Here is a 9,664-nt window from a genome sequence, read left to right on the forward strand (position 1 = left end):
CAATCATGGCGGCAGATTCCACGCGACCCGTGAGGATCGCAGGTGAGCTTCTATGCGAGTACTTGGGAATCGCTTTGCTCATGGCTTGTGCAGGTGCCTCTGGATCGGTATCGGATCGACGCCATGCAGTCTCCATGTTCGCAGCGAATTGTGGCGATGATAGAGTGGACTGTATTATAGGTGACTGGATGTCAGAGGCCAACATGAGTACGAAGACCTGAGCAATGGGCATTGACACTCAGACTAAACTACATCGTAGCCGCGAGGGGAGTAATGAAGTTCGAGGCCAGTCTGAACATCTCAACACCGAAGTCCGGCGACACGTTCGCCTTTGGGGATGCTGGAGCAGCGTACGAACCGACATTCATCGAAGCTGTCGAACCAGCTCTTCCAGATGTCGCGAAGCATGGCATTAAGGTTGCCGTCAACGCTGGAGCCTCTGATACCGAGAAATTGGCCAAAGTCATGACTGATCTCATCAAGTCGAAAGGCTTGAGTCTCAAAGTGGCCTGGGTCAGCGGCGACGAGGTATTTCCAGCCGTACTAAAGGCTCGCGCAGAGAATAGGAGCAAGTTCGAAAATATCTCCACCGGGGCGGTCCTCGACGACTGGGAGTTTGAACCGATTTACGCTCAGGCTTACCTCGGTGGCTTGGGTATTGCCGCAGCATTCGCCAAGGGTGCTGACATTGTCGTATGTGGACGAGTGTCCGATGCAAGCCCTGTAATCGGTGCTGCGGCATGGTGGCATGGATGGGACAGAGACAAATTGAACGAGCTTGCGAATGCCTTTGTTGCAGGGCATTTGATCGAGTGTAGCAACTACGTCTGTGGTGGCAATTTCACTGGCTTCAAATCTCTGGAGTCGAAAGGCTGGCACGATATCGGATACCCTATTGCGGAGATCTCACGATTAGGCCAAGTCGTTATCACCAAGAACAAAGGAGGCGGCGGGGAAGTCAGTACACAAACTTGTTCGTCTCAGCTGTTGTACGAGATTCAAGGCCCATGGTACTTCAACTCAGATGTCACAGCTGTGCTCGACGGACTATGGTTTGAGCAATTGGGCACAGGCAGAGTGGCATTGAGAGGCGTCAAGGGTGAACTACCGCCGCCAACCACCAAAGTGGGCCTGACAGCAAAAGGAGGTTATCAGGCAGAGGTTCATTGGTTTCTCACAGGCCTAGACACTGCGGACAAAGCACGAATGCTCGAAACTCAGATCCGATATGCGTTGCGAGGCTGGTCAAACAAATTTACGAAATTCGAGTTCACGCTTAATGGCACGGCTGCCGAGAATGCCAGCAATCAGAACGCCGCAACAGTAGATTTTCGAGTATTTGTTCAGGCTCGGGAAGAGAAGGACATCGCCCCTAACAAGTTCCTCCGTCCCAATATCGACATCATTATGCAGGGGTACCCAGGAGCCACGATTCATTTGGACGTACGACAAGGCTTTCCTAAGCCCATATACGAGTACTACGTTACGCTGCTTCCACAAGCTGATGTCCAGCACAAAGTGCATTTGTGGAATGGACAGGAAGTTGAGATTCCTCCGCCACCAGAAACAAGGACGTACCCGGCGCAGCAGCCCAGTGAGCCCCAGGCTATAGGGGTTACATCGACAGATTTTGGACAGACAGTGCAGGGTCCGCTTGGATGGATTGTGCATGCGAGATCGGGGGATAAGGGGTCGAATGCGAACGTGGGCTTCTGGGTGCGGCATAGAGATGAGTGGGAGTGGCTTAGAACTCTGCTTTCCGTGAAGATTATTCAGCAATTATTGGCGGATGAATACAACGGGAAAAAGATCGTAAGTCAAACTTATATTGCTTTGAGAGTTGCGGCTGACCGTTCACTAGGATCGATTCGAGCTGCCCAACATGTATGCCGTGCACTTCCTACTGCATGACCATTTGGACAGAGGCGTGAGCTGTTCTAGTTCTTACGATTTTCTTGGGAAGAATGTGGCGGAATACCTACGATCGAAGCATGTAGATTTGCCCGTGAAATTCTTGAATAGGGGCAAGCTGTAGTAAAAAACGCAACGGCATCTCTCACCGTATATTACGCCTCTGTGCTATGCCAGGGTGTGAATGAATTGGTATAATGGTAATTTTCAATCACAGGTTAGCTAGCTCTCAACCCTGATATTTTGAGCAAAGTCTTCCTTTGTTAGCTCTACCATAGCCTCGTGATCGAAATCCCACACTTTCCTCCACAACGGCTCACCTTCTCTCAATAGCCGCTCATTTGCGAGATCACGCTTCGTGGGGTCACTACTGGCCCAGTCCGGTTGTTGGTCCAATTCACAAGACAGCCGACTGCTTTGCACTAGCCATTGTGTCCTCTCTCGGCGAATGGCATTGAACGAGCCAAATGCTGTAGCAATAGCATCTGACTTCGGAACCCCCTTTGCCCTCTATCTCGCCTCATCCATGCTTTTACAGCATCATGTAATAGGATTCCTGTGTTAAGACGGATTTTGGCCACAGTTGGGAGTTCTCATCACTACAATCGAACATGAGAGACTCTCTCGGCCCCAATCTGGCGTAGATCCGGCTGAGCGTTTCCCGAATCAATCTGTGCTTGACAGGATGTCAATAATCGGTCGCGAGGACATATGTGGAGATCTTTTGTGCCCTTGTCGTTCAATTTCAATGCTTCGTGCCTCGCCGTTTTGTGTTTGTAGCGTTGTAGTCAGGGGTTGTATCATCTCGGCCTACTGCGACAGGCTGCGAGCTCGGGTTTGCTACTGCAATTCCCGGTCTTGAAGCAAAGGGCAGTTGATAGGCAGCGGTGAGCATACAGGCGCAAGTACTGCGTCTGAAAAGATCATGGGAACAGCATATGCTCGCCCTCATCGTATGATGTAGCCAAGACATGCCGAGACAAGCAGGGCTGTGGAAGGATCTGCGGCTGACAGAATACATGCACGTCGACTTCAGCTCCTCACTCACGCACATCAAAAGTCCTTCAAGCCCAATATTCTGAGCGGCTATGGCAAATGCTCGACCATTTCTGTACGGGCTAAAAGACATCGATCAATACATCCGTCTCAAACACCTTCGCGAGAAAGAAGAGCTCGAGTCTCTTTGCACGCAATTCTTTGCGGCCCTTGACCATCACGATTACAACCACCCAATCTTCGAGAACACATACCCCGACGCCGTCTCTGAGAAACTTCAAGACTCTGAGATTCGTGCCATCGACGGTCTTCCCAAGTGCGATGGGCTCAGACGGGGATTAGCAGACGTTCTAGCGAGCCACCAGCTGCTGTGGCAACAGTTCCCCGAATTCAGGATGACGGTGGACGAGCTGTCCATCTTCGTGGATGAGAAGTTCTCGCTTGCGGATGTCTTGGTTTTGTTCAGCACACATGGGCTGCCGGTAGGGAGAAATGGCAAAGGCGGGCTTTGTGTATTGAGATGGTTGAAGGATGGGAGAACTTCTGAGTGGGTTGTGAAGGATGGAATGCACATGCAAGGCTCGATGGAGTTTTCAGTATGAGGTATCTAGTGTTCGTTGGTATTTGCACAGGCCTTTCGTGGTCTTGTAAAGCCCGGGACCCCTTTCTGTTCCAATCGGGGTGTTGCTGTCTACCATTCAGGTCTGTCTTGCCCAATATCGATCTTCTCTGACCTCCGCAAGATATCTTCCAACCAGTATGCTAGAGGGGCAATTCATGCATTCTATGGTCATAATACAAGATCCCATCCCGAATAGGAGTCTGCTCGACTCCGAAGACAGCATAGGATCGGAAGCTTCCGAGGTCGTCAGTGATCTGGCAGTCCATTAGCACTGCGAAGCATGTCAACGTCGTAACCGCATAGACGTACTTCGCCTTCGTTTCCGAATTGGACCGTCGCATTAGGCGCTAGACCAAGCTTCGCCTTCCCCTCATCTCGAAGGTGTCTGGACCCGTTCATGACCGACACTCTGTAGCTTGCCCCCAGATCTTCGACCTCGCACATTGCGACGAAGACATAGCGAAGATCCTTAATCAGCGACCTATGCATGGTGCTGAGCGAGAGACCCCACGTCCACCATATTCCCGGCCACTTCACAGGTATTCGGGTGACGTCGTAGACAAATACAGCACCTTCGCCCCCGTAATACGAGCGAGCAAACTTGTCGCGACTGTGGCGGTCGACATGAAGGAGGCCGACGTTGTCGGGCGCAATGTAGAGAGGACGAGCAATGCGACCTTCTTCAGAGGCGCCCTTTGGTGGCTTGCTGGTGTAGCGGATGCCTGGCTGGGTGGTGAAGGTGAGGTCGTAGATGCAGTCGTACAGCTCTTGCGGAAGCTTCTCGAGGAGCGGGCGCAATGGGACAGATTCGCCTTGAGTCGCCTTAGTATCGACCGACATGGCGGCGTTCGTCGCCGAGGGTGTCGTCGAGGTTGCTAATTCGAGGAAGAAAGTCGAGGAAGCAGTCTTATTTGAGGTGCTACGGGCCACTTGGAGTCCGTGCATCCCATCGGGCTAGCGTCATGTTCACATGCCCAGAAGTCAAAGCTTGCTGTACGTCATTGGCATGGACAGCAATCATTCACTTCCCATTCACGCTAAACAGTTCCAGAAGCAATAGCTAGAACAGCTTTGCTTGGAAGCGACTCGTTGATCCACCCCTGAAGCGTCATTGTTTCCTTCAGCACACGCTGTCGAGCAAGGCCCCAGAAGCAGCTAGACTCATGGGACATTTCCGAGGAGCGCTGAGGGCTACAGGATGTGAGCACACCGCTGTTGCTATGTTGAGAGCCCCTCGCGCCATTGTGAGCCGTACGCCTGGTTAACCTGCCTCGGGCCATAGTTGCTAGGGAAGGTTTCGTGGATATGTCGATCACGGCCAGAACAGAGCATGAAAGCGGGACACGAGCTGTTCTTCTTCTGCGTTTGGTTGAACCGACTTCCAGTGGACTGTCAGCCATCGGTATCACGAATGGAAGATTGCTCAGTGCTCGATCATCACCGTGAACGCTGCAGCAGGCTCACAAACCTCAATCGAGCCGTCGAGAGTGGTCAAGGTGTCGAATCCCGAATGTCTATTAATGCAGGTTTTGGAGCGTATCTGCTAGTCCAAAGGCTTGCTCCACAATCAATGACGACGCTGCATACTTGTCAGATCTTTGGAATGGTCGGACTGATCAAGGAGTCTATGGAATCGAATGAGTAGCGAACCACGCTTGCCAGTCATCGTCCGAATTGGGCCAAGTCGTGTCAACAGTCCGATTCATTTCGGTAGCTGATAGGGCAAGATATGGGATGTCCGCGAACAGGGAAGAGCAGTCAGGTGCCGCGCTCGAAAGCTCATCAAAAGCCGCACCATTGGTCGGAGCAGGTCCACCATGAGTTGAGTTTCCTTGCTGAGGCTTCAGCCCACAGGCCTTACTCTCTTCAAGCGGCGACGCCCTGTCGCGGTCGATCTTTGACAAAACACCTACCCTCTCGAGCGCGGAAAGGGCATGACGGGCGACGTGGTGCCTCTTCGCGACCCGCTGCACGATGTCGTATGCTGTCTGCAGTGAAGCTTCGAGTGAAGAATGCAGGTCTTCGCAGCTAGGTTCATCCAAAGCCGGAATGATGTGGTACATGCACTCAACGAGGGCGACAATGCTGAAATAGCCGAGCATTCGAGTGAAAGGGAAGGCCAATACGAATGCTAGATGGGCGTGCATGACTTCAACCGCAAGCTGGGAGCTTAGACGTGTCGACTCAACTGTCGCCATCGTTGAAGGATGCAAAGGGCTGTGCCTGATCAACGCTCGTAAGAGATTCACATTCTATGAGCATCAGTGTCAGTTTTGCAGGATGAATGAAGGTAGTATCCTTACAGTGAAGAGCATTAGGCTCCTGAAAAGGTCGACCTGAAAGCGAAGCATCCGATGTTAGCAAGTGTTCAAGATGTGAAAGTGCGGCGTCGTATATACGTACGTCCGACAGACCGTTGGCGTGTGCAGTCTCAAGAGTACCCAAGTGCCATTGAAGCTCCGACGGCAGCCGCTTCAATAAACTCACAGCTCGAGTGTCCATGACTTCAACCTCACAGTCGTCGAGCTTCTTGGCGCTGGCAGCGAAGAAACTATCCCAGACCAAGCCAAACAAGCGACCTAAGCTGATGAGAGCTTGGAGCCAGGCATCCGATGCGTGCCCGAGAGAGATTGCCTCGGAGCCTTTATTACCGCTATTTTGCGTAGACGTCGCGAAATCCTCAACGGCAATGTCGACGTCTCGGATATGATAAGGAAGTCCACACTTTTGAGCCACTCGGCGGTCCAGATAGAACAAGATCCACCAAAGTCGCTTGCGTTCGACCCGTTCTTTGCTCGACAACTGAGATGGCCATTCGCTTTGATGGTTCAGCTTCATCATTGTAGCAAATTGATACGCAGAGACGATTGCCAGTGAACTTGATCGCAAGAGCTCTACAAGAATGAGGTAAATGGCACTCAAAATGTGGATTTGAACCAACGGTAGCCCAAGCACGCCTGAGTACGCAAGTCGGTGAGCCAGGAGGCAACCTTGAGAGTAGAAAGACCATCCGGGTCTGTCGTTGTTACCAGCGTCGACTTCCTGTGCTTGACCAATGGCAAGCGTGTGCATCAAGACAGCCATAAGTGGTAGGTGAGACGCATCAACCATGACTTCCCGACTTGTGTGGCTGTAGCCGAGTTCGAGTAGACTTTTACGGATGGATTCTTCCATTTCACTTGGATCGAGGAGGGAGTAGCATATAGCGGTGCATTCGAAGGACTGCTTCATCAGGGACCACAGTGTCACTGGGTCCGGCAAATGTATGGCAACTCGGCCTTGTGGTTTGACTGACGAATTGGCTGGAGTATTGGACAGCAGAGCTAACTGTGATGACAGCGCGAGGTTCCTCTCTGGCACAACCGGTGGTTGAAAGATATCGGAGGCTTCTTGGTCGCCGTGGACAACTGGTGAGGATTCCGAGAGATCATTGTTTGGCATCAGCTGGATGACCATTCGCTCGAGTGTAGCCACCTTTTCAGCAAGCGATAAGGTCTCGTCGCCAGATGCTGACTGTCCGTGGTAGATGCGCTTCAGGGAGTTCTTGTCGTCGCTGCTTTCGTCGCCATGCCTTCGTTTTGGGCCTCGCTGTTGGGTGAAGGTGTACTCGCATGTTCGGCTTCGATCGGCGCAAGAGCGACAAGGCTGTTCCCCCGAGCACTGGCACGGCCATCAGAATAGTCAATGCTATTTCGTGGGTGGTCTTACTCGGGTCTTTCGTCGCCGGCAGTTGTCACTTCACGAAAGACGTAAGCAGAGAGAGCGGCCTGAATGCGCGCGGCGCAAGCATACCAGGCCAAAGATGTGTAGTCTTTTCTCTTCATTGTGTCCAGTGGCGATACATGCCAGCCGCCTCAGATGCGGCGAGATGCGTATATCTGTATGACGGAGTCGCAACGACGAGATGAGGTGAAGTTGGAAGGGCGGCTGAGTAATCTTTGGGGGAACTAGCGCACATCCAGTATTGCCGCGTAATGCGCAGCTGTGCGCTTCACGCTAGTGGGCGCTGTATAGTATATACTACATGTACACACCCTTGCTCTCTACCTCCCACCTCTCAGTGCGCATTCGTGAATCTCATAACGGCAAGATGGGTAGACGACAGAAATGTGTCTCCGCAAGCTGCAAATGGCTGCCATGGATTGCCCGCCAACAATCGCTAGTATCGTCATTCGTTCCACAACCTTCAACCTTGACAACTCCACTCCGACTCTTGCAATCTGGGACTGTACTCTGTATGTTGTCCTCGGCTCATTGCTGCTGGAATACGGCTTGCGTCGTGGCGTCATGGCATTCGGCCGTCAGGGGTGCAGGAGGGTGTTGGGCTGCTACCGATCGATCACGGTTTGCATGTCACTTGCGCGAAGTTGCTCGGATCAGATTGCAAGATGTAATAGCAACCATTCGTTGTCCTATGCGGGCGCATACGGAGTCAGTACAAGTCGTTGTTGACGGTATGCGCGGCTTGAGAGATTCCGGAACAAGGGGTATGAGGAGGGTGTAGTTCTTGTTTCTGGTGAGGCCTACCCGCTGCACTGTTGCTTATTAGTATCTTCGTTACACTCAAGACCACGATAGGCACTCACAAATGAATCGCAATCGCAATTCCAGCCCAGGAAAGACCCGGTCTAAAAGCAAAATGGCCGAAGGTCAGCCCATGCCTCACACAACGAAACCTGGTATTTTTGGCCTCATTGCGGTACTCACAGGACTATAACAAAACCCGCAATTAGCTTGATCAGTGCCTGTCGACCTGCAAGACTTGAAGGTGGTGATCGGGCGGTGTTGTCGCAGGAGGGCGTTGGCGACTTCAGGCACCTGGTCCGCAGCCAGCGCGAACGTTACGAACGCCAATACGACGGCGAGGATGGAATACATGACGACTGCGATTGTTGCACGCACAGAGACGACGAGAAAGTGAACAAGACTACAAGCCGCCGGAGCTGGTCAGTACTAATGCACATTCCTTTGAGCCGCGGCGGCCAGGGCGGCTCTGATCATTGGATCTGTGCAAGTTGCGACCGTTCCTTGGCATACAGCCAGTCCGCCTTGGCTCCGAACTTCGCAGAACCAGAAGAACGTAAGTTGGGGCAGTGCAAAGACTTGGCGATCTCTCTTTCGACTCGTATCGTCCTCTCAACGACAAGGTGGAGATGGGATTTGCGAATTCAGATGAGAGTAGGACAGTTCAAGAGACCGGACAATCGCAAACAGTACCCAATCTCGTTGTTATTGGAACAGACTTGTTGGAGAAGAAGGCGGGTGTTGTTTGAATGTCAAATCGGCGCTAACCCCAGGTCAGCTGCCAAGACCCCTGAAATTGGAGACTTCTCCTCGTACGGCGTTTCTGATCGACGCGATGCTTGGTGCCAGGGAATCCTTCGGCCGCCGCGTGCGAAAGAACGTTGTCCGCGAGTTCGCGCCAATAGGTTGGCGTCCTGACATTGCAGTCGTTCATCCCTCTCGTCCCGTAGGCTCTGTGACTTCACCTCATTGTTATCACTCTCTTCCTCAACTTAATCAAGGAAGACGACAACCATGCGGTCCACGACATTCTTCGCCAGTATTCTTTTCGTGGCTCGATGGGCGCTGGCCATCGACTTGAATCTGGATGACCCCGAATCCATTAAGCGCGCCGCCAGAACAGCGGCAGATGGTATGATGCAGGTAATACAGAGGCCCTGTTTGCAGATAAGAGGCATCAGAAGCTGACTTCCTTAAAACAGTGGTACGATGGCAATAAGACAGGTAAATTGACGTGTATTGCATGCTGTACTTTAGGTTGACTTCCATCCAAAGGCGGGATTCCCGGTCTTCTTCCAGGCCCCTTCTACTGGTGGGAAGCAGGAGCCATGTTCGGATCCCTTATCGACTACTGGTACTACACTGGCGATACGAGCTACAATGATGTCGTGACGGAGGCGCTTCTCTTTCAGGTTGGGTGAGCTATGGTTGTTGATACCGGCGTCGGTCGAGGTGTATTGACATTTTTACAGCGCCGATGTCGATTATATGCCTGCAAACCAGTCTAAGTCCCTCGGGAATGATGATCAGGCCTTCTGGGGATTGTCAGGTTAGTGTTGTGGATTGTTTTGTTGCGTTGCTTGGTCGAGAGGCGGAGCAATATCAAAAAGC

The 9,664-nt window shown here is 52.2% G+C and overlaps 5 protein-coding genes across 5 annotated transcripts in view; 3 read left to right on the top strand and 2 right to left on the bottom strand.

Moving 5' to 3' along the window:
- Positions 1-5: 5 nt before the first annotated feature.
- Positions 6-2,035, top strand: M409DRAFT_23847 (uncharacterized protein; the record flags this gene model as incomplete). The annotated part of the gene is made up of 4 exons (XM_033806968.1): positions 6-42; positions 94-207; positions 260-1,812; positions 1,862-2,035. 4 exons carry the CDS (start codon positions 6-8, stop codon positions 2,033-2,035), a joined length of 1,878 nt encoding a protein of 625 aa, XP_033667008.1.
- A 964-nt stretch (positions 2,036-2,999) lies between these two features.
- On the top strand, positions 3,000-3,509 carry M409DRAFT_23848 (uncharacterized protein; the record flags this gene model as incomplete). The annotated part of the gene is made up of 1 exon (XM_033806969.1): positions 3,000-3,509. One exon carries the CDS (start codon positions 3,000-3,002, stop codon positions 3,507-3,509), a length of 510 nt encoding a protein of 169 aa, XP_033667009.1.
- A 160-nt stretch (positions 3,510-3,669) lies between these two features.
- M409DRAFT_55459 (uncharacterized protein) lies at positions 3,670-4,369 on the bottom strand (the record flags this gene model as incomplete). The annotated part of the gene is made up of 2 exons (XM_033813009.1): positions 3,670-3,783; positions 3,839-4,369. 2 exons carry the CDS (start codon positions 4,367-4,369, stop codon positions 3,670-3,672), a joined length of 645 nt encoding a protein of 214 aa, XP_033667010.1.
- A 785-nt stretch (positions 4,370-5,154) lies between these two features.
- M409DRAFT_55460 (uncharacterized protein) lies at positions 5,155-7,818 on the bottom strand (the record flags this gene model as incomplete). The annotated part of the gene is made up of 4 exons (XM_033813010.1): positions 5,155-5,781; positions 5,933-7,189; positions 7,322-7,407; positions 7,584-7,818. 4 exons carry the CDS (start codon positions 7,816-7,818, stop codon positions 5,155-5,157), a joined length of 2,205 nt encoding a protein of 734 aa, XP_033667011.1.
- Positions 7,819-9,067: 1,249 nt separating this feature from the next.
- M409DRAFT_66987 (glycoside hydrolase family 76 protein) overlaps positions 9,068-9,664 on the top strand; it is a gene marked incomplete at both ends in the record, with an annotated part of 2,066 nt that continues 1,469 nt past the window's right edge. Inside the window, 4 exons of the mRNA XM_033817199.1 lie at positions 9,068-9,196; positions 9,256-9,277; positions 9,329-9,470; positions 9,526-9,602. Coding sequence (XP_033667012.1) covers positions 9,068-9,196; positions 9,256-9,277; positions 9,329-9,470; positions 9,526-9,602 — 370 coding nt within the window. The remainder of the gene's footprint in view (positions 9,197-9,255; positions 9,278-9,328; positions 9,471-9,525; positions 9,603-9,664) is intronic.

Source organism: Zasmidium cellare (genome assembly GCF_010093935.1).
Source record: "Zasmidium cellare ATCC 36951 unplaced genomic scaffold M409scaffold_20, whole genome shotgun sequence".
Taxonomy (NCBI): Eukaryota; Fungi; Ascomycota; class Dothideomycetes; order Mycosphaerellales; family Mycosphaerellaceae; genus Zasmidium; species Zasmidium cellare.